The 23,992-nt window shown below is 44.2% G+C and overlaps 1 protein-coding gene across 6 annotated transcripts in view; it reads left to right on the forward strand.

Annotated features, from left to right (window-relative positions):
- The window catches only part of ctbp2a (C-terminal binding protein 2a), a 67,355-nt gene extending 43,700 nt beyond the window's left edge, over nt 1-23,655 (forward strand). For 4 of the 6 annotated variants that reach the window (XM_069692831.1, XM_069692832.1, XM_069692829.1 and 1 more), the window contains 8 exons: nt 10,705-10,859; nt 14,502-14,646; nt 15,380-15,586; nt 16,860-17,074; nt 18,618-18,748; nt 18,939-19,066; nt 19,158-19,284; nt 22,293-23,655. In XM_069692831.1, the coding sequence (XP_069548932.1) occupies nt 10,705-10,859; nt 14,502-14,646; nt 15,380-15,586; nt 16,860-17,074; nt 18,618-18,748; nt 18,939-19,066; nt 19,158-19,284; nt 22,293-22,476 (1,292 nt within the window). In that variant the 3' untranslated portion in view covers nt 22,477-23,655. Of the gene's footprint in view, nt 1-257; nt 429-10,704; nt 10,860-14,501; nt 14,647-15,379; nt 15,587-16,859; nt 17,075-18,617; nt 18,749-18,938; nt 19,067-19,157; nt 19,285-19,599; nt 19,678-22,292 lie in introns of those variants that run through there. The other 2 variants (XM_069692834.1, XM_069692833.1) reach the window with 2 other exon arrangements.
- The last annotated feature ends 337 nt before the right edge of the window (nt 23,656-23,992 follow it).

Here is a 23,992-nt window from a genome sequence, read left to right on the forward strand (position 1 = left end):
TCTCTGCTTGTCCTCCCCCTCACCCACTGCCCTCCCGTGCCACCATCCATTTTTTTTTTTTTTTTTCCTCCTCCACCCCTCCACCCTCCCCCTCAAGAGCACCACTGAGAAAAGGGAAATGGAACTTCTGGGGGTGAGGTGACGAAGGAGGACAGATTTGGAAAACAAGCGCGGTGGTGGGAGAGAGCGAGAGGAGACCAGGGAAAGGAGGAGGAGGAGGAGGGAGGGAGGGAGGCTGGAGGAGGCTGGAGGAGGAGAAGAGAGGATAACCCCGGGGCTTTACTGTGTGAGAATACACCAACGCCCACTTCTTCTTTCTTTTTTTTTTTTTTTTTTTCTTCTTTTTTTTTTTTTGTGTCCCTCTCCACTACATTTCCTCTGCCATGTGCAGCACCTGATTTGAAGAATGTGGAGACAGCATTTCCCAGGCAAGGAGCATGCTTCACGTCATCTTGTGCATAATGTGTGTGTGTGTGTGTGTGATAGTGTGTGTCGCGCGCGCGTGTGTGTCCGCGCGCGCGCGTGTGTGTTCGTGCGTGCGTGCGCACTCATCAGGGATAATAATAAAAAGCTGTGGTGTGTGTGTGCGTGGGAGGAGGGAGTTGGATTTGGCTTTAAGGCTAATGAGCCTCTTATGTTTTTGCAATGAAGTGTGTCATGAAAACTGTGTGTGTGTGTGTGTGTGTGTGTGTGTGTGTGTGTGTGTGTGTGTGTGTGTGTGTGTGTGTGTGTGTGTGTGTGTGTGAGAGGGCAGGCACCCATGTGTCAGTGTTTCCTTGGTTTGAAACCGCAGAGCTCTGCACAGCAGCTAGGGGAGGCTGAGATGAGATGGCTTGTCATTTGTGGGGTCAAAGGTCATGGAGGAATGGGCACACAGGTGGCTCTGCATGAGGGTGAATGGTGAAATGCTATCCCGCGTGTGATTGCTGTCAGTCGGTTCAAATTGAATGAAAAATTTAAAAAAAAATGAAAGGAACGTCACATTTTGTCAGTAATATCGAGATTATAAAAACACAGCAGTTAATTTCACACTTTTATAAAGAAAATTCTCTTTTAATTTGGGGGGGGGGGAAAAAACAACACATTTTTGCGTGGTTGATTTGATTTATTTGCTCTAACTGTGATCGGCATTGCTTCTTCTCACAGCAGTGGATGTGACCTTTGGGTGCACTGCAATAATAAAAAAAAAATTAAAAACTTGCAGAAAATTCATTTAAACCAAAGTGCTGCATTTCAAAACTCCATTTTTCTTTTCTTTTTTTTAAATTTTTTTTTTTTTTTTTTTTTTAGATGGAGTGTGGATGTTGAAACGTCATGATTTTGGGTCTCTGATTTTCCTTCTTTTTTTTTTGTATCGGTGCTTGCCTTAGATTACTTATCTCACCGCCCTGCTGTGTTTGTGCGTCTACACGCTCCTGACCTGGACACGCTCGCTCTGTGTGCTCCTGTGAGGTAAAGCTGGAGTTCGCTGTCGCGCTGTCCATCAGCGCGCTGATGGCTGCTTTTGTCTCCGGACCATCCGGACCGTTTGGAGGCCGAGCAGTGAAGCACAAAAGACAAACCCGCATGTAAAGGGGGACACGGATGCCCGTCTTCTCTCTCACTTTGCGTGGTTGTCAGTACTCGCAGCTGAAACCGCCTGTGATATCTTTATGTCCACATGTGTTTTCTCCCTGTACTCACTCTTACACTTTTACATGTAATTTGGCCCTGCCCTTCTCTCTCTCTCTCTCTCTCTCTTTCCCTCGGGTCTCCTCCCTCCCTCACCCTTCTGGCTCGGGCGTTGGGGTGGTGATAACTTTGGAGGGGGAGGCGGTGGTGGTGGTGGCGGGCGGGGGGAGGGGAGGGGAGGGGAGGACAAACAATGTCTTTGTGTGTCCACATAGTGGAACAAGAGACAGGCTGGGGTGGCGGCGGTGTAGCCGGGTGCTGATAGGGTCCGGTGGGGGCCTGGAGGAGGCAAAGTCTGCCAAAGAAAAGATTACACCTCCCCTCTTTTTCTACAGATGCCAAGGGATCGTAAACACACTCAAGAAAGCAGACACTCCCCAAGAATACAGGCGCCGGATTCTTGTTAACATGTACGCACAGTTACGGAGTTTGACGCTGCTGTTTAATATTTCAATTAGCATGCAAGTGGACGTGCACGACCGGCAGAAAATACATTCTAAGAAGTAGAGGGGAAAGGGGCAGCGGGAGCTGTGAATGCCCTTGAACATTTTATTCAACAAGATCTGCGACATCCGATAATCACTGGTCGTCATTGGTTATCGTCTGTGGGTGTGTGTGAAACTAAAGTGCAGCCAAACTCAGTGGCGGTGTTTGTGTGTGTGTGCGCGCGCGTGCGCTTGCGCGCAGAACCGAGCCGTGTTTGTATTCCTGATGTCTCCCTGAAAAATGCCGCAGAGACACATCGATCGTGGGGCTCAGGCGCTGCTCCGTGTTTGGGTTGCCAGGTTTGTCCGGCCTGTGGTGGCAAGATTTGATATCATGAAATCAAGCTTTTTTTTTTTTTTTTTTTTTTTTTTTTCTCCCCCTCGCTGCACTTGCCACAAAGAAAGCCCACTGGGTTATCAGCTCGGCCCCTCCTCCCCTCCTCTCACTCTTTGGACTATCCCATCACTGAGGCCCCCAGCTTGGGAGTTGCTAGGTAACCAGAACCAGCTGTTGGTCCTAAGCCCGTTGAGCCCGTTTTTGGTCCTGCGTCAACTGCAGAGTAGTTCTCTCTGAAAGCTCTGCTGTGAACTCGGCGACCGCCGCTGTGTCCCTGACATCATCGTGCCATGGAAAAATCTTCCTCACTTCCTTTTGTTTTTCCAGTTTTATTGTTACACCGATACGGGGGCCGGTGTTGGGAGCGCCCGTTGCACGTATCACACCGGTTCGAGTGATTAAGCGGCATTTCATCACCTTTCCTACAAATATCAGAGAAGGAGATGAGAAGTTGAACGAGAAAAGGCAGTGGAGAGAACGAGCTGCTGTGGGGCGAAGATTTGATCAAAGGAAATCGGGATACAAATGAGGGTCTCTAAAGTGTGTCACGCCTCTGTAGGGGAGGACACTAAACTGCCTACGAAGGCTATTAACAGAGATTTGAGATGGCAGAGTGAAATATTTCAAGAAATCACAATGCTGCAGGTAAGCTAATACAACCTCGCAGTCCCAGAGAGCACCATTTACATTTCAAAGTGTGACAACCACAGAAAACAAGCCACCAGTAAGTGCGTTTACTTACAAATAAAATCGCCTCTGTAAACCAAAAGCGAGGCATGTCCAAGATCCATGAAACCACAAAACCAGAGCTCACGATCTGTCCAAAAAAACAGAACTTGAGAAATAAAGCTATCAGATGTGGTGTGATGTTATTAAATAGCAATTTAAACACTAGTTTCCAAACCCGAGGGGGGGGGGGGGGGGGCAAAACAGGTTTGAGTGAGGTTTTTATTTTCTTGCATTGATTGTTTTCTCTGTATTTAGGAACAGATCCTTCCTCCCTCTGAAAACTCACAGCGTCGTCGGAGCTTTCTGAGCTGCTTTTCAAGATCAGCCCTTCCAAACGAGAGAATTAGACACCAGATCGTATTCACTAAGGAGAGACACATTTCAATGAGTTCTCCTTTTTTTTTTTTCTTTCTGTCTCTCTCTCTCTTTCTCTAACGCTTAAAAAGATGACTTCTATTTCTGTTGTCAGAATCCAAAAAGGCTTTTTAGTTCGGAACATCTGTAATCCATTTGTGGTCGCGAGTACGCTCTTGCCAGCTCTGCCAAAAGTTTTCATACTTCCTGACGAATCATCCAGTTTGTGATTAGTGTCGGCTGAGGGTGATATCGACTTTAGTCCGTTCAAGCTTTCCTCGAGGGACAAAACAACACATGACCTCCTCTGGATATCTGCTGTCACACTGAACACGGTTTAGATTTAGTTAGTCAAGCCGTTGGCTTTGTTTCTTTAGTACTTCGCTGGTTTGCAGACAATGCTGGCCGTTGTGCTATGATAAATACTTTGGGTACAATAACAGGAAAGTAGCACGAGCGATTTGCATTCGTGTTCCAAAGACTACCAGCCAAAATATCACACAGGCTAATGTAAACCGTCTTTTAGTCATGTTGTTTCTACCAACGTTTATGTAACGGCAAATAGGGACTTGAATAACGGCTGCGTGGTGCATTTTTATCCAGCTTAAGAGTGTGTCTGGTATTGGGTGGGACACTTATGTTTGGACAGGGAGAGTTCTGGCTTTGCTTCTGTGTTTTTTAAGGAGTCCGGGTTCTGGGTCTGGCTGCCGGTTGGGACCGCTGGCAAGCTGCTGCCAAACTCCCCAGGCTTATGCTGACCTAACCAGGGAGGGGGAGAGAGAGACACGGGAACAGATAGATGGATAGAAACGGAGAGGGAATTGAGATTAAGAAAAACAACCATACGAAATCATTTTCTTTTCTTTTTTTTTGGGGGGGTTAAGATGTTTTTATTCTTTCCCTTTTGGGCCTCCTTTAAAATCTACAACTTCCCTTCTGACTATGAAGGAGGTTGTAGGGTGTTTGTTTTCTTGTGATTATAGAATAATTATTTCATGATCTCTATTTAACAAGCTCAGTTTTCTCATGAATACAAAATAACTAATTCATGATCTCAACATAACCCAAATTGTCATGTTTTGATTATTAGAAAAAAAAAAATATATGCTTGATTCTCTAAAGTTAATCAATCAGCAAACAGTACAGATGACTGGTTATTACCGCCGCCCGCAGCTACGAGCTGATTGCGTCTCGCTTATATTCCACAAGGACCAATAATGCAAGCGAGGTAATCAACATGTGTTTTACAGGAGCCTGTAGGGACCAAATGAGATGTACAGAAAAACAGTACTACAACCAGAACGGATGAGGAGTTTATAACACGGTAATGGATTCACCTGTGAAAGAGGTGCTGTGACCTATTTACCAACGGGTCATCTCAGGATTGTAAATAAATTGTAAATAAATTGTAAATAAATGTGATGTCATAAGGCTCGACGGTAACAGTAATGGAGGGTTTTCTCTGCCATTGTAAGGCTCAAATGCAGCACCCAAGTCCATTTTGGACACCACATAAATCATAAAGTTTTATCTTTAGACTTTTTGGATGTTGTAATTTTTTTATCTGCTCGTGTTTCAAAATTGTTGGGAATATTTGTATGCAGATATAATCACAATAATGGTCCAAAATGATGTGAAGTTGCCCATTTTTAATTGCAAAACCTAAAAGTTTGATTGGGGGAGGACCCCTAAAACCTCCAAGAAATAGGTGCGTCTAAGGCTTCCAGACGTAAACACTGTAATACTGTCCAGATTTATTACTCCAAGGAAGTTGTACTCTAATAATAGCGAAATGATTCAGCGAATGTTTTCTTTTACATATTTAATACGTTTTATCTGATGGTTTGTAAAACCGGCGAAGCTGGTCCCAAAACAAACCAGATGTTTTTTGTAACAAACTGAAGAGTGGTTGAAAACACAACAGCTGGAATAAAGAAATAAATACAAATAACACAAGACAGAGGAGTGGAGTAAATCCAAAAAATGTTGAGCCCTTGCGGGAGACTTGAGGTCAATGCTACGTAGTAGCGCCGAAAGTACGCATTAAAAAAGCCCCCCCGGACATTATCAAAGTTTTTTTTTTTTTATCAGATCCTTCACGGCATGTCAAATGGTTTTTTTTTAAAGTTGAAAATTACCCTTCAAGCCATTGAAAGTGTGTAAACGAGGCAGCATCTTTTAGTCTCAGCGACACTGCTCGTCCAACTAAAAGAAAAGTTGCAAAAAACAGAACATTAATAGAACACAATGCTGTCAAATATGCAAATTGAAATTGTTTGAAATACACCCATCAAATATTTTCTTAGCTGGAGCATAGACACCGCTCTTGCATTTGATTCCTGGATACATTTTAGAAAACATGACTAGAAATATGAGCTCAGTGGACTGTTTTAATTTGTATAATTTTTTTGTTGTTTTTTTTTTAACACGGAGGAGAGAGGTGCACCTGCTCTGAATGTGTTCCCCTCCTTCCTCCTCCTATTTCCCTCCTGACACCGTTGATGCAATTACAGCTGGTCAATGATTTTTGTGGTTGTTGGATTATGCTTGATCTGCACTGACAGGATTATATAATGTAATGTAAACTAGTGCGGGTGAGAGAGTAAAGACTAAAGCCCTAAAACTCATTAACCTTGATGAGACAGACAGTCCCTGTAGGGATGGGCGACAAGAGCCCATGACAGAGTCAGTGACACTTTGTGTTGTCTGTGTGTGTGTGTGTGTGTGTGTGTGTGTGTGTGTTTATTTTTCATGCATACGTAGTTTGATTGCCTGAGCACTGGGGATTTCTCGCCGTCTGAACCTTCACTTCTTTCTGTCCAACATCAGTGAGCTCCTTCAAATCACCGGCCAGGTATCCGAGTCATTAAGACAGGCATTAACAGCCTTGTTAAGTGTTAATTATCTGCAGATTCATCATGTGTTAAATGCGGTGCCACGTTCTGCCTTATTAGGCCGAAGAAAGGCTATTAACCACCGGGAAATAATTAATCCACAGCTTTTTGACCTACTTCCTTCGAGTGACGCTGCTTTTCCCACCAGCTGCTTCTTATTTATGTGTGTACCGTATAAGCAGCTATCCTTGCATCTCCGAGTGTGTGTTTGCGTGCAAGGCATTATGTTTGAGTAGCACTACATTTCTCTGTGTGTGTGTGTGTGTGTGTGTCACTGTTAGACGATAGAAGTATTATTTTCTGGTCTGATAATGAACTCTGCAGGAGTGTGATGAGGAGGCACGGGGAGAGCTGTGGAGCCACAGGTGTGTTAGGTGAGCAGTAGTCCTTTCCCCAGAGCTGCCTCCCTAACAAACGCACACACACACACACACACACACACACACACACACACACACACACACACACACACACACGCACGCAAAATGAATCCATCCGGTGAGAAGGAGGAACAGAGGCCATATCTTCCACATTATTCCCTTTAAGTACCTTTTATATGAGGTGCTGCTTTTACTAGGAACACTTTAATTGTAACTTATACGGGTACTCAGAGTTGTGAATCTGCAAATGTCTGTTTAGATCTCATTGTGCTGATATTTGTTAATGCTTACACTACTCTGTAAATGTTAATCTGCAAATATGAGCACTGAATAAACTGGATGTAAATGTCCATAATTGAAAACTGTTAGTATTAAGGTCCAGGACGGCTGATTCTTCATTTTTGAAACATCCTTCTTATTTGGTCAACTTTCTTTCTTGCTTTTGGCATTCATCTCCGTTATTAGACAATGACAGTGGAGATGAACAAGGAATGTGGGCAATGACATGCAGTGAAGGTCTGACTGTTTGGGAATCATCTGGAAGACCACGCAACTGAGGGCGTTTTTACCCACGTGGTATACGCCCTAACCACTTGGCTATTGGAGTGCCGCAGCTGGCTGTGTTTTTTTGCATGTCACTTTTGCTACACCCATGTCTGATGTTTGCAAATGTGTGTGTCTGTCCGTAGCCCTCACAGTCTCACACTTTGTATCGCAGTTGGCCTTGCTGCAGCAAAACTTCAATCAGCCCAGCGACGTCACGATTAAAATCACAAGATGCTTCCACTACCTGGTTGTAGGCTGTTTAGGTAATGAGGCGCGTCATGTGAGCCTTTAAGACTGAGGTCAGGGCAAAGGAAAAACTGAAATATAGACAAGTAGCATGCACACACACACACACACACACACACACACACACACACACACACACACACACACACACACACACACACACACACACACACACACACACAACACACACACACACACACAACACACACACACTGGCACTGTAGCAAAAGTCACTAAATGCCTGCGGTGGAAATGAAGAATTATCTTCACAGTCTTCCAATACATTTTTTTTTTTATTTGCAGATTCTTTGACACAAAAATATCCCCATGGCACGCCACAACAATGATATTGCTAATGGCTGTCATATCATAGAATAATAAATAATCCCTTTATCTCCAAAGTGTTTTATAAAAGAGAGAGTTAATAAGTAGCTCATATATCTGTCATAAAACTCATAAATTCAACAAAAAGCAGTGAAGAGCAGAGCAAACAAGACATAAAACATAAAAGCAAAGCAATAACATGAAGTCAACAGAAAAACAAGTCTATAAAAGTTTCAAGCAGCTATCAATAGATTATAATCAATCTGCTGCTTTAAGCTCTTTTAAAGGAAAAAAAAAATAAATCAAAGAGCCACGGTGGTGGCCTGGTTCAGCCGTAGTATAATATTTTTTCAGTTATTTGTCATATTGTTAAGAATATTGTTAACGAAGAATTACCCTGAAATGTCATTATATTATTTTAGGGCCACACCACACCCCACCCCTGCCCCTCCCTTCATTTCGAGTGTGTGACTCAAAACATTATATAGAGTCGTTTCCAGAGTCACCGAATATTTCCTGCAACTGTTATTCGGCCTGAGCGGTACTGAGAAAACGAATGTGCAAAATTGGTGCCTTTTTAAAGGTCCATCCACATTTTTTTATAAGGGATCAGTACAATTCATCTAGCGAGTAGACAATCCACTTGAGATGTTAAGCTTGGGAGATATGATGATCCAAATGCTCTACATTATTTTCTCTGCCATCACCAGACTGTCCTCCTCCTGTTTCTCACTGCTCCCCTCCTTTTCTATTTCTTCATCTTTAATTCCTGGAGTGATGAGCTCTTGTCCTGTATTTCACCTGCTGCACACCTCAGTTGTGTGAGTGCGGTTCACCTTCATTTGTGGTAGAGAGGCGCAGAGAAAGAAACCATTACGGAGTCAACTGGCCCGATAAGATTACAGGTTGTATGTCTGTTTTTCAGAGATGTGATAGTAACGACACACAGAGCTCCTTTTTTTTTTTTTTTTTTCTTTTGATGAATCCGTTTGTACTTCTCTGATGGGGTAGACTGTTATTCCTTGTGATGTGTGCGTGTATGCGTGGCTTTATTTATAACAACCAACAAGCAAACAACTAGTATCACATTTATATTCAGATTTGACTAAACTCTTGATTGGTGCATAAAGACTGCGTCATCGCCTTTTCCCAACCGAGCTCCACCCACTCCTCAAACCAGTAAGAAGCACACAGCAAAACAGACAAATACAGAAATCGTATAATATCCAAAACTGTTGTAACTTTTGCAGGAAAGTTTGTGTAAAATCCCTTCACTCGTGTCACGAGCTGGTTGAGAAAGAAATGTTGAGGACCTTTAAGCTGTCCATTAGTATCAGAAAATACTGAAAACCTGCAGCAGCCATCAATGTGAGCTTCATGATTAACTGTCCAGAATCGAAATTAGCCTCCTGGTGCAGAATTAAAGCAGTTAACTGAAACATTGCGACTTTTACATGCACCTTTTTTTTTAATTTTTAATTTTATTTTTTTAACATGGCTCATATCTGATCAGTTAACAGTACATATGTTAGCATGCTGTCGTTGTGGAGGTCACATACACTGTCCTTGCTTCCCAAAATTGGAGGAGTTAGAGGGACAGACATAGAGTGAGCAGGCTTGGATGTCCTCTCCAGCAGCGCAGATGCCACTAAATAAAATATTTCATAATCCTGCCCAAATCCTCTAATCACCATGACAACAGGCAGCAGGGAGCCAGAGAGTGGTGGTGTGTGGACCCCCCCCCCTTCTCCTTTTTCTTTTCCCTCTTTTCTTTTTTATTTTTTTTGTGAATTTGGGTCCACACTGTCAGAGCTGTCTGTTTTTTTTGTTTGTTTTTTTTTTACAATGTTTTCTTATCACCTAAAAATCTGCTTTTGATTTTAAGGAAAGGAAGTTAAGTGGCACGAGAATCAGTCGGTCTTTATATCAGTCAAGTAAGGCCATCAAAATGTATCCTCTGACACGTTTGTAGTTACCAGCAGTTTTTGGCCGCTTTTTGTCCCTGACGGGCCGCCGTATCACAGCTCGGCAACCAGGCAGACACCGAGAATGAAAGTTGCAAACTCCTGGAGACAAAGTTTAAATTGAATTACTGTTGAAGCTTCTTCAGTCAGAATAAATGTGCAAAGGGTGTTGAGTGCTCGCAACGTCCAGAGACACACTCACGCACACATGGGAGCACACACTGAAGTCCTGCCGGCTCCTGTACGGTGATAGGATAATGGAGGTGATGACCTCATGGGGTGAAAGGACCTGTTGCCTGGTAACAGTGTGGATAACAGCAGAGAGAGGGGGTAGTCATATCACTAGTGCTGCGTGCGTGTGTGCGTGTGTGTGTGTGTGTGTGTGTGTGTGTGTGTGTGTGTGTGTGTGTGTGTGTGTGTGTGTGTGTGTGTGTGTGTGTGTGATATTGACCAGTGTCGCCAGGTAAGGGAGATGATGACAGTGGTTTAAAGTAGAGAGCTCCTCAGTCAAGTTTAAGAATATCGATCTCATCAGGTGTGTACGCGCCACTCATCGTACACACACACACACACACACACACACACACACACACACACACACACACACACACACACACACACACACGCACACACACGCACACCCACCCAGCCAGTGTAAACACTCCCTGCCGTGGGAGATGCATTTCCTACATTTTCCTACTTCTTCTGCAGCTCACTTGACTGCGTGTGCCAGACATAAATAATTAACTGCCTCCTCTCTCTTTCGCTCTGCAGGTATTCGGCCCCAGATTATGAATGGGCCTATGCACCCGCGCCCCCTGGTGGCGCTGCTGGATGGGCGCGACTGCACCGTGGAGATGCCCATCCTCAAAGATCTGGCCACCGTGGCTTTCTGTGATGCCCAGTCCACACAGGAGATACATGAAAAGGTACAGAATCCGATCGCACATCACCCCGTTTCATCTTGAATTCAAATACAGCAGCTATAATGGTTACTGATAGAAAACCACATGATTTCAATGCACCCATTGCCCTGACCTATATATATATATATATATATATATTTGAATTATATCATGCTTCCTCAGATTACTACTCTCGTATACTGTTGTCATCTCTGTCATGATATTATAGATTTAATAATAATGATCATTATTGACCTCACATATCTCTGATAAATAGTCTAAAATGCCGGGTTTATTTATTAGTTTGTTGGTGGAGCTTTTAGTCTACAAAGGAAACTTCAGTCACATAATAATAATTATTTAAAAAGCACATTTCACACAATGCTTTCCGATGGATCAACTCAGGAAACTGCTTGGATTGACTGGAATCAAATCAGAAATCATTATCAAATTAGATTAAAAGTTTAAATGCAATCAAAGTAAAGAGACACAAACAAAGAAACTGGAAATGTATTTTCACTGTTTCCCCCCTCAGAGAGTCGACACGTCTCGTGCAGTTTGTTTAGACTTTTACATCAAGACACTTATGAAAGACAACAGAACGTTGAACACAAATGTTTCAATAAATGCAAAATGGGTCAAATCACGAGTAGAGGTTATAGGAGTAGTGTTAGTAGTGGCAGAAACACTGTGATACTGACATCCCAAGAACCTGGAATGCGTTTCTTGAAGTGTTTGCTTTCACTTCAGTGCAGAAGAATCACCTCTTTCCTCCTTCTGTGTCTCCTCCTCTGTAACGTTTTAATAATATTTCAGCCCACTGGCTTGTTCCACTCTCCCAGTTCAGCTGTAATGGTTTCATCGCTGACTCTAATCACACTGGGTGCTGAAGTGCTGCTTTGTTAAATAAGGAGGAGGAGGAGGAGGAGGAGGAGGCTGGTAATAGAAATGCAGTATAATTGTTCCCAGCCAGAGTGGGTGAAACATTTGTCTTATTTTACTGTCTATACACTGGAACCAGTGAGCAGCAATTTTACAATCCAGGCTGGAGGGTTTGTGTCTTCACGCTCACAGAGGGATTTGGAAGGCTTCCACTTTAAGTCGTATCTACTCGGAGAAAATGCTACCTTGTATTAAAGCTGAAAAAAAAAAAAACCTCTCTTGTTGCTAATCTACGGTTAAAAAGCAGTCAGTTTTACTTTAACGCCAACCATAGGAATCATAGGAATTGAGAGGTTAAATGGAAGAAATGCAAAACAAATACCTGATATTTGATCCTTTTCTTTATGTTACACACACACACACACACACACACACACACACACACACACACACACACACACACACACACACACACACACACACACACACACACACACAAAGCAAACTGTGTCCAGTAAGATGTTGTGAACACATTCCACACACAGAGGAACCATCTGGGAGTGTAGATGTTGGCAGTGATCCCACAACTGTAACTGCTCAGCAGAGGGTACAGATGGGGCACACACACACACACACACGCACGCACACACGCACACGTACATATACACACACTCAAACAAACCTCTCGGCAAGTCGAAGTACTGTTCACACAGAAGTATATAAACAAGCTCACAGGGAGAAACCAAATGCACGCTGCTGTCTCTTTGTATGAACTGCCTGGAAGTGAGCAGATGCTGCGATTTAAGGGATCCATCGCTTAAGGAATCATTTTTAAACTATAGTTCACGTGATGTCAGAGTGCAACTGCGAGCCCGCCACGAACTGCAGAAATGTTTCTGCTTCTGCTGAGCAAGACATTTATTGGAAAGCACTGACTGATACGGTTCTGTCCTTGGAAAGACAAAGAAGAAAAGATACAAAGCGTGGTGTGCTTTTCAAGTGGTTTTGACTTCGCTGTATCTGTAACCACAGGTTTTATGAAGCGCTGCTATTTTAGTGCAAATAAAACTGGTTAACACTCAACCGAATCTCGCTCACGTAGAATGACTATAACAGTCAGGAGAAAACGACCTTTCAAGCGAAATGGAGAATTCTTTTTTTTGTGCTCTTTTGAGCCCTGATTGTTGTCAGAGACAGTGAAGGACAGGGAAGAAAAGAGGAGACAATCAACAACAGTCCTCGGCTGGGATTGAACTGGGAACGCTGTGATTATATAGTACATTTTTTTATTGCACTTGTAAACAAAACAAAAAAAAAGTATTACAAACCACAACTCCCAACTTAAGTAACTGTTCTCTGAAGTCCACCGGCCCGTGATCACATCACGAGAGGTGCAAAATACACAGCAGGAATTGATCACATAAGTAATGACTTATGTGATCAATTCCAGGTTTTGGTTCAGCATTCTGAGGACGACCTTAAAAGAATAGTTTGATATTATGTGAGTTTGCTTTTTCACCAATTAGATGACTGATTCCACTTTCATGTCTGTAAGCTGAGTGTGACATCAGAGCCAGCAGATGATTACCTAAGCATCAAGGAATATTGTTTGGCTCGTTTTAGAGCTAAAAAAAAAAAAAAAAAAAAAAAAAAAGCAGCTCACTAATTAACACGCTGCATCGTGAGCAGAGAAATGATTTGATTCGCTCAGCTGAGTTTATTATAACAACCGAAAGCTGAAAAGATGTCTTTTCGCACCTTCCAGACTCACCGCATCATGTCGTCTGTTTAACCCCGCACACAGAGGGAAACGTTAAAGCTTTTTTACGGCTTAACGTGCCGCGTAGTATCCATCACTACTTGACTAGACTCGCACTGCGCCAGCCAGCTCAAACTGCAGCACACTACTTGCAACACAGCCACTAATTAACACAATACAAAACCCATTTGCTCACTTTTTCCACTTCATGTAAAAAAAACTTTGCTGTCAGCTTATATCCCTGTTGCTGAACAGTGTGCAGCGATTCGGTGTCATTTTCCGGCATCGTCTGCAAGCCAAGCCCGCCGCTGGCTTGCTCCGCTCAAGTAATGAGATTAATGCATGAGGAGAGCTTTAACCTTGAGTTTAGCATCCAGCTCCCGCTACAGTTTGCTCCAATAAAAATGCTCTACGGAAATTCACGGCTATGCTAATCTGGCTCGGTTAGGTTAATTCAGTTAGCGAGGTTGTGAATTTCAACCGGTTGTTGAACAGCCTCGGCTTGCAGCAGCTACTTGTTTATGCTTTCTGGGTTTCTCAGCAGCTGTCAGTCTACTTTATTGTCCTGCCTGCTTCCACTTTAACCTTGTTTGGATACAGTCTGAGTGAATGGATTGTGACAAAAACCAGCTTTGGCAAGCACTCATTATACAGTAAACACACAGACATATTTTAGAGCACACATAAACAGTCATTTGCATTTAGATGAAGAGCGGCGGACATAAACTTGGGTCCGGGAAAATGGGAGCTGATGGAAGCACTCATGTTGGCCGCAACAAGTCGCTCACACATGCTGCTCTGGGAGAAAAAAAAACCCCACTTGAATATGAGTGTTGGGATGATAATGATTAAGAACAGTCACGACATTGTGATCATAATATAAATGCAGATGAGGATGTTCCGTCTTCGTCCGTCTCTAACACAGCTAAAGATTGCTGAGGAACTACTGGTGTAATAGGACAGCATGATGATGATGATGATGATGATAATGATGATGTCGTCTCATCCTCGCTGATGTCCCTCAGGTGCTGAATGAGGCCGTAGGGGCCATGATGTACCACACCATCACCCTGACCAGAGAGGACCTGGAGAAGTTCAAGGCCCTGCGCATCATCATCCGCATCGGCAGCGGCTACGACAACATCGACATCAAGGCCGCCGGCGAACTCGGTGAGGCGGAGGGACAGATGCAGACAAAAGAAGAGGAATATTAAAAAAAAAAGTGAGGTCGTTCGGAAGCAGACGGTGATCGTATGCCGAGAATAATTCGCAAGGAGGGTCGTATCTGTCCATACGGGCTCATTCTTTCACCGCGGCGAGCAGGAATAAATCAAGAAAAACAGAAATGATGCATTATGGATCAGGATGGTGCACCTTTGGATCGAAGCCAAACCAAACTCTACTCGCTATATTGACTCAACACAAACAACATATGTAACGGGAATTATTAACCGTCAACAGAAGATGTAATGGAGCTGATTGCGCATGCAGAGCAGATGCTCCAACTGATATAAAACTCTTTCTCTGATTCCCATTTGGCTCCTTCGGCATATGTTTGATATGAGGGCAGGATTTAGTGTGATATGCTCATTATTGTGGTCTGCGCTGCTACATTCCAGCACGCCGATATGGATTTGTTTTGGTGGGCATAATTAGCAGTTATAATGATCCTCTTATCCTTCACAGCTCAGTTTTACACACAGTGCAATTTTATTTTGTAGGTCATAAAGAAAGAGACATTTCCTGACAGTTGTTTTGTCAAATTAAATACTGCAGACAAATCTCTATTAAAAACAGCTACAGCTATCTTTTACAATCAAGTAATATTATTTCTACGGTGTTTTTTTTTTTTTTTTTTAATTGTCAAATGTCTCTCTCTCTCTCCCACCTTATTTTTTTCCAGGCATCGCAGTGTGTAATATACCTTCAGCGGCTGTAGAGGAAACAGCAGACTCGACGCTTTGTCACATCCTTAACCTGTATCGGCGAAACACCTGGCTGTACCAGGCTCTCCGGGAGGGCACGCGGGTCCAGAGTGTGGAGCAGATCCGGGAGGTGGCGTCGGGGGCGGCCAGGATCCGAGGAGAGACGCTGGGCCTCATCGGATTCGGTGAGAGATCCTCTGTTTGAGGTTTTACCGCAACAAATACCTGGTTCAGTCCAGAAAGGTGGGATTCAGAGGGTGCGGAGTTAATGAGCGCTTAAGAGTAACGCGTGACGGTTTTTCGTGCTTCAGACAGAAGTTCATAATTAATGCCCAAGCTAGGCCTGTCACAATCATTACATGATCACCTGATCACAATCATTTGAGCCTAATCGTCAGCATTTCGCATAATCGTCAGAATCGTTTCCCCTCATCTCCATAGAAACAGCCGCAATGGCCGTTGGAGGTTTTACTGACTTTCTTTTAATGACGTCATCTCGTCTTGCCCCCTCCGTCTGCTGCGGTCTGATGATGGAGAATTAGCACCACCAACTGTTTATCTTGAGGCGTTTGACTTCTCACAATCAACCAACAACATGTCGACGAGCATCTATTGACACGAGCGTCGTGGAGTTGGTTGCGAAGCACGCACATTGCTCTTCTTCATACGGCGTATTTATTATCAAACCATGATTAGGCTTGTACGATAATAGCGGCACAAAATGAACCGAAAAAGACAATTAAATTGTGAATCGCAATCATTTGAATGATAATTAATTATCGACAAAACTGTCATGATCATGACAGTTGTAGTCCAAAGCTGACCTGCTAACAGTTTTGTTTATAAAAAAAACAAAACTAAAGCGACAGCTTTTTCAGTCATTAGAAATGGGAACAGTTTCTTTTAAATCTCATAAGATTTATCTCATTTTTAACGACCTGTTCTCAAAATATAAAATTCAACATTTTTGAATTGTAACAAAATGTTTGCAGCCCAGTTCTTCGACACTGGCATCGAGTGGTTGTCTGAATTATCACTCACTGTGTTTCCGGGTTGTCACGTTTCTTCTAATTCAGTTCATTTAACCCGTACAACGTAGACGTCCCGTCGGCAGCTGTGTGAAGCGAGCACAGAAGTGCCTTGACCTAAGTGCTGATGTCAGCTGGCTAACAAGCTCACAATGACTGTAATGTTTAGCAGGTTTATGCTTACGGCATGTTTCCGGTGTCTGTTTAGTGGGTTATAGCGTGCTACCATTTTCTAACTGGCACCAAAACACAAAGTACAGCTGAGGCTGAAAAAAAAAAATACGTCAACGTACGACCACTTTTCACAGCGGCACGTTTAATAGTTGGTCTGTAGTCATTTAAAAGTAAACTATTAGACTTTAGTTCATGTTTTTTGGGTTTTTTTCACCCCCCGTCCGTCCGTCCGTCCGTCGTCTCGTGCCCGCTTCAGGTCGCTCAGGGCAGGCGGTGGCCATGCGGGCCAAGGCGTTCGGGTTCAACGTGATCTTCTACGACCCCTACCTCCAGGACGGCCTGGAGCGCTCGCTGGGAGTCCAGCGGGTCTACACGCTCCAGGACCTGCTCTACCAGAGCGACTGCGTCTCCCTGCACTGCAACCTGAACGAACACAACCACCACCTCATCAACGACTTCACCATCAAACAGGTGTGTGGGATCTTCAGAGCTGAGAAATCATCTTTCCTCCATGAGCTTCAGGTGACAGAGCCGGCGGCTTATCGAAACGTGATGAATGTCTCGATTAGCAGAGGCTGGTTTTTTTTGTTGTTGTTGTTGTTGTTGTTGTTGTTGGTGGTTTTCTTCCCCATCATCCTTGAGGCTGGTAAGACAGCTTTGCAGATGAGTTAGCCAGCCTCTGGCATGTATCAGCTCCCAGCGATCCTCTGTTGGCAACTTTCAATAACAGGCTGTTTAAACAACCAAATACCGAGTGGTGAGATGTTTGTAACAAGAACGTGCAAATAAACACAGGTGTTTTCAAAGAAGCTCTGTGGATTCTGAATAAGAGAGATGTGCTTATCCGGGTGAATGGTGGTGGGGACGTGTTGCTGCTTGGACTGCGGTGGGCGGGGGGAGGCGCGTTGTCATCAGCCTTCTTCATAGTTTCTTGTCTTGTCATGACTTTCAGGTCAGTGTGACCCGAAACGCTGCCGAAGTGTGTGTGTGTGTGTGTGTGTGCGCGCGTGTGCAGACAAGAGTGCGATCTCGTGCATGTTTTCCACCCAAAAACTGATCCAAATAAACCGATTTTTAGGTTGGGAAAAAAAACATTAAATGTGTCCTAAAAAAAAATAAAATAAAGAGTAACCAAACAGAACACGGCAATCCGATATTCTTACGTTATGAAATTAGTAAACCTTAAAAGCTTTTTTCGGTAGCTGTAAACATTTTCCCCGGCATTATCCAACATACCGCTTTGTCCAGAGTCCGCGATGTGTTTGTGCGCTGGCACGTTCTGAGCAGCACACCACACCTATTGTGAAGCTGCCAAAAAAAAAAGAAAAGCGGTCAGTGATGAGCCAAAGAATGCTGCTGACCAGCCAAGTCCCTGCTGCCGGCTGAGCGGGTGCCGCCGCCAGGCCGAGGCGTGCAAAGTTAACCCGGCCCGGGTGAATCGGCAGCCGAAGCTAACCACTTCATTCGCTTCAACCTCCGGATATATTTATACATTCAGGGGGACCTCGCCAGTCCTCACTGCGTAACTGTGTGAGAAAGTTTTTTTTTGTTTGTTTCCCTATCAAGACGAATACGATAAAGAGTCACTGAAAATGTGATTGCACGTGGTCTTCGTCTTTTCCTGATCGCTGCTGCCACCGGGAGGACATAAAGTGCACTGCAGTACCTCAGAACTGTTTTCACCCGTCTTTCGAAAACTAAAATCAAGTTCAATACAATTCGTAACTGTTTATTTGCGTTGTAATGTACATTGTAGTTTCTTAAATACAGTAAAAAAAAATTTTTTTAAATAAAGAGCCTCTGTGAAGCGACTGGAAGGGATTAGTGTGATCTAAATGTTGTTTGAAATTCAGGTTTTTTTGTGGTGTTTTTTTTTTTTTTAATTTACTTTGCTGTTGTTTTTTTGTTGTTGTTGTTGTTTTTTTCAAGGCTTCCAAAGCAGGTGCGCCATTGCACAGCCACACATGTTGTTATGTTGAATTCAAAAATGATTTCCGCGTGTGTGCGTGTGCAGATGCGTCAAGGTGCTTTCCTGGTCAACTCTGCACGAGGAGGTCTGGTGGATGAGAAAGCTTTGGCTCAGGCCCTGAAAGAAGGCAGGATACGGGGCGCCGCATTGGACGTCCACGAGACAGAGCCTTTCAGGTGCCTTCGTTTCACTTTGTTTATTATTGAGTTCACTGTTTAACCCTAACCCTAACCTGAGAAAGTAAAAATAAATAGATGGTTAAATCCCTGTTATATCAACAGAATCCGAAGATTCGTCGGTTTTCTTCCTCCGGTATCTCCCACTCACTCTTTCTTTTCTTTTTTTTTTCTTTTTTTTTCGCTGCAGTTTTTCCCAAGGTCCTCTGAAAGACGCCCCCAACTTGATCTGCACGCCTCACACCGCCTGGTACAGCGAGCAGGCGTCGCTGGAGATGAGGGAGGCCGCTGCCACAGAAATCCGCAGGGCCATCACCGGTACGGAGATATCTTTCAAAAGCAAACGCTTTCCCACGCTCACAGGTTCTGATCACCCACCTCACCAAAATTCGATCTTACCCCGTCGCAGGCCGTATACCCGACAGCCTCCGAAACTGCGTCAACAAAGAATTCTTTGTTACCACGGCACCCTGGGGGATGATGGAGCAGCAGCAGCAGCCTCAAGTTCACCCTGAGCTCAATGGTGCCGCCTACAGGTAGGAGGTGGATTTATTTGAACTCGGCAGAGATCACTTGTGTCGTCTGAACACCCGCGGGTAGTGAGCCTTAGCACATGGGGGAGGAGAAGTCTAAGTATACATGTGTATGTTTGTAACAATTCTGATTGTTTGTTTGTTTGTTTGTTTGTTTTTTTTCTCCCTGTGTTTATAAGGCTGGGTCCTAGTTTTTGTGGCGTATTTATACATAATTTATAATTTGGCCCAAATGAGTTTATCCCATGTTAAGTTTAGGCTCTTCGTTTCTCGGTCTCTATATTGTCTCAACCAGACTGAACTGCTTCTCTCACACAGCCGAGTGAACCAAACCATGGTACAGGCCATAGCAACGGGGGGAATGCAGGACAAATTATATACCTAATTCTCAAGCAGGTAAATGAATACTACCACAGCTGGCCAGCGGGGCCGGGGCAAATGAATAACATCATTAATATAAAAAAAAAAAAAAAAAAAAAAATCCCATTGAAATCTGTAGCCCTTCTTCTGCTTCACACTCTTAACTTACATGTCCTGTAACTGTACCCACTCTACCCAGCATCTCATCAGTCCCCCCCCCCACACCCTCCCCCCCACCCCCCACCCCCCCACCCCCACCCTGAAATAGAGACACACCACACAAGGACCACTGTCATAAAGAAGGCGGTCGTACTTTTGCAGTCACACGATGAATATGGAGAGTGGAATAAATTGCCATTACATCAGCATTTTATACGGGTAAAGATGGAAAGCAGGAAGGTTTTAGTGGAGGAGGAGGAGGAGGAGGACGTGGAGTTATGTCACCGTGGAGAAGAGAGACAGACACAGACAGCGATTTGGTGGAGACTGGGATGAGGGCCAGACACCCCAGTTTATTATGGAACGTCTACTATTACTAAACATTTGTAAAAAAAAAAAAAAAAAAAAAAAAACCAAAAACAAGCAACAAAGCACCGGGGATATTAGAAGTTGTTTTTTGTGCAATAAGAGTCCCCCCCCCCCCCCCCTTCCCCGCCACCCCCACCCCCCCACACACACACACACACACACTTCCCCTTCTTTCCCTTCCTGTAATAAAGGACCACTTCACCCAAACTACAAAAAAAAAAAAAAAAACATTTTCTCGTTTACTGGGGACACTTTATCTGATTAATTGTTTTAATGCGCAGGCCTGACGTCTCAGAGGAGAGTCTCCCAAAAACCAGAGAAAATACAACCGAAACTATCCGTAGAGGGTGTTTTTGGTTCATTTTATTTTCTGCAGATTGGGTGAACGACCCTTTGAAATCCTCGCCCGCACCAGATCACGACCCCTGACATCCTTATTTACTGCCTCCCGCGCTGCAGCGCTGCGTGCCGTATTTGACTTTGCACCATTTCTTGATGTTCTGTTTCAAAGAGGTGATGTTGCTCAGTTAGTCCATCAAATGGAAGATTCGAATCAATCGACACGAGTGCACGTAACAATTTCAAATGACGCCGTCATTCGGATTTTCTTCAATATTTCCTTCCCCTTACTTTTAATTTGCGGCCATTTAAAAAAAAAAAAAAAAAAAGAAATCCCATTTCCACAGAGCCCCCGAGTGGTCACGGCAGGAATCTTTCCGAGGGCTACTTTTGCGTTGATATGTTTTGTGTTACCTCGCAAATAGCTGTGATACTCTTGCCAGTTAAAGGAAGGAAAGATGATGTGCTCTTTCATTTCAGAAGGCCAATGTCTGACAGTATTCAGCTTCCGGCTGTCAGCACAGCTGCTGCTGCTCTGCCTGCTGTGACAGGTGAAGCTGTGACTGGCTTTTTGTTCAAGACTTTAGGTGCTGCTGTGGTTCAGTCTGTAGTGTCGTGGGTTTTTGGTTTTTTTGGGGGGGTTTTTTTCTAGCTGAAGGCGGCGCTTCTACGATGGCGCGCGTTACCGCCATTTAAAAAAAACAAAACGCGTCTCAGCCGCGGCGACGGCTGCGCTCTGCACTCTCAAAAAGTGTCGGTGAAGGTAATGCAAAACCGAGAATGATAACCGGTCCCCAATGAAACGAACGGCGTCCTCGAGATGGCTGTAAGTTTACCGCTTTCTTTTGAAGAGACCCTCTGGACCTCAAGAATTGACCTTAAGTTTGACTTTCAATGAATATGTAACCGCGCCTGTCGAATATAGCACGACACCAGTGCAAAGTCAAAATTGAGTGAGTTCGATCCACACCGGGTGTTGCATTGGGAGCGTGTCTATAAAAAAAAAAAAAAAAAAATGGACGTAGTTCCCCGGGTCTTGGTAAAATAAGGCCCGACGCAGGAGTTCATTAAACTGCGATACCACCGAGGGCTGCTGGGAGTTAGCTCCAAAAAGCCTCCGACTCCACAGACTCCCCATTCAACTTCTCTCAGGAAATACTAAAATCAATAAAGTCCCCCCCCCCCTCCCCGCTTAAACATAATCCCGTCATTAATTCGACGTCCGGCCTCAAATTGGCAGGCGTTTTTGGGAGCGTGTCTGTTTGATCGACAGGCCCGCGGTGCAGTCAGGACCCCGCCGGAAGGTGGGCGGGACGTAGTGTGTGCCCCCCCCCCCCCCCTCACCGTGTTCCCAATCCGATTGTAGCCGGCAAATACGGCCGCTTCCGGCTGCAAAAAAAATAGCGAGATGGTGACGGACGGGACGTAATCTGAACTCGAGGCTTCAAGAACGGGCAGTTCACAAAGCCAGCGGGTGACGTCGCCGGTGGGTGCAGCTGAGTGGAAATAGACGTATATTGAGGAAAAGTATGACCGTGACCCCTCGGAGGCTCCGTACATTTCACGCAGTAGTGATCAAGAAGCGGCAAGTAGTGGCATTTAACTTTGTAGGAGGGGAAAAAAAAAAAAAAAAAAAAAAAAAAAAAAAGTGTAACTGAGCAGCAGCAGACTTTTTTTTTTTCCAGGATTTGTGTCACTTTGATAAATGTTTTACATTTAAGTAAGTTATCCCCCCCCCCCCCCCCCCTGTCGCGCCACGTTGATCGCCTTTCTGTCCATTCCAGATTCCCTCCTGGCGTGGTGGGCGTTGCCCCCGGTGGGATTCCTGGACCTATGGAGGGGTTGGTGCCCGGGGGAGTACCCATCGCCCACACCCTGCCCCCCGGTACCCATCCGTCACAGGCCACCTCCCCCAACCAACCCTCCAAACACGGCGACCCCATGAGAGAGCACATGACTGAGCCGTAGGACTGCTGCTGTAGCCGAGCGGGGGTGGGGGGGGGAGGGATCAAAATCCATGTAAACTTTTAAAACAACAACAACAACAACAACAACCCAGCGACCTACCAACTCAACCATCCCAACTGTACGCTTTGACTTCAGCCGTCCGAACCTACCAGCAGACCTGACTGCCCGCCGGGCAGCGTTTCACACTTTGTTTTTGTTTTTTTTTCTTTTTGTATGAAACCACCGCGTGAGGACGGTGGACGTTAACGCGCACACGAGCTGCCACGCGGAAGATGGGACTGACCGTCGGAGTCATACGCCCGAAGAGCTGAAATCTCTCGTCCCTCCATATCTTTTTTTTTTTTTTTTTTTTTTTTTTGTTCTTCGTTGATTTAAGCGATTCTTTTGTTTTTCATCTTAACTTTTGAGTTGTTTTTTTTTGTTTGTTTGTTTTTTTTAAGAGAGATTCCACCTTGACTTGTGGGACACGTTGACTGTAACCACGTGCGGGATGGAAATCTGAGCCGGGCTCCCCCGGGCATGAAGGAAGAGCTCGACAGGACGACCCCTCGCGCCTCCTTTCGCCCCCCCCCTCAGTTTCACCCGTTTCAGCACAAACAATGTCTTTGTGTTATTTTATTTTATGATTTTTTTTATTGTTTTTTTTAAACTTTCTTCCGTTTATCCTATATTCTGTGTTTCTGTCGCAAGTGAATATTTGTGTTTTTTTTTTTTTTCTTTTCTTCTTCGGTGCGTGAAAACGAATGAATTTACAGTTAGTCACACGTTTAAGCAGACAAGAAAAAGTCTCACCTGATGACGACAGCGGCGTCCGGCGTCGCCGTCATAATTCTGGACTCCCCCGCCTTTGCTCTTTTCTGATCGCTGAGCCCGGTCGGCCCCCTGGATGTAGAGGCGAGCTGCGGGGGCCGTACGTGTCGAAGGATATTTTGTTTTTTTGGCTTCTGAGGCAAACCAAAAAAAAAATAAATAAATAAAAAGAAAAAAGGAAATAAAAAAAAAAAAAAAAAAAAACAGGCTGCCGTCCATGGTTAAATATTGTACGTTGAGTGTGTCACCTCAATTGCATATTGCTGTTGTAACTTCCAGCTCTGCTGAACCGAGGTACCTACGATATTTTGGTCATCGTCGTGAACAGTGCTCCAAATATTGTTCTGTTCGCATCCAAAGGGACCGAGAGAGAGAGAGAGAGAGAGAGAGAGAGAGAGAGAAAAATTGCGGCGAAAAAGCCGGGCCGGGTGTGAAAGCGTTTGGGGGGGGAAGAAAAAAACAAACAAACAAACAAACAAACAAAAAAAAAGTGTAAATCTCTACGACTCAGGAAAAAAAAAAAAAAAAAAAATATCAACCTTCGAATCTGTCTAAATCTGAACAGAGGAAAAACGACGACTCTGGATTACTGCTTTTCACATCTCCACGTCTTTCTCCATTGTGGTATTTTTTTAATTTTTTTTTATATATATATATATATATATATCAAATGTACATTTGTTTTTTTGATGTTCAAGGTTTTCAC

This window comes from Brachyistius frenatus, unplaced genomic scaffold (assembly GCF_029030835.1).
Source record: "Brachyistius frenatus isolate BFR_SWC_R1_liver_20210118 unplaced genomic scaffold, ASM2903083v1 Contig_13, whole genome shotgun sequence".
NCBI lineage: Eukaryota > Metazoa > Chordata > Actinopteri > Embiotocidae > Brachyistius > Brachyistius frenatus.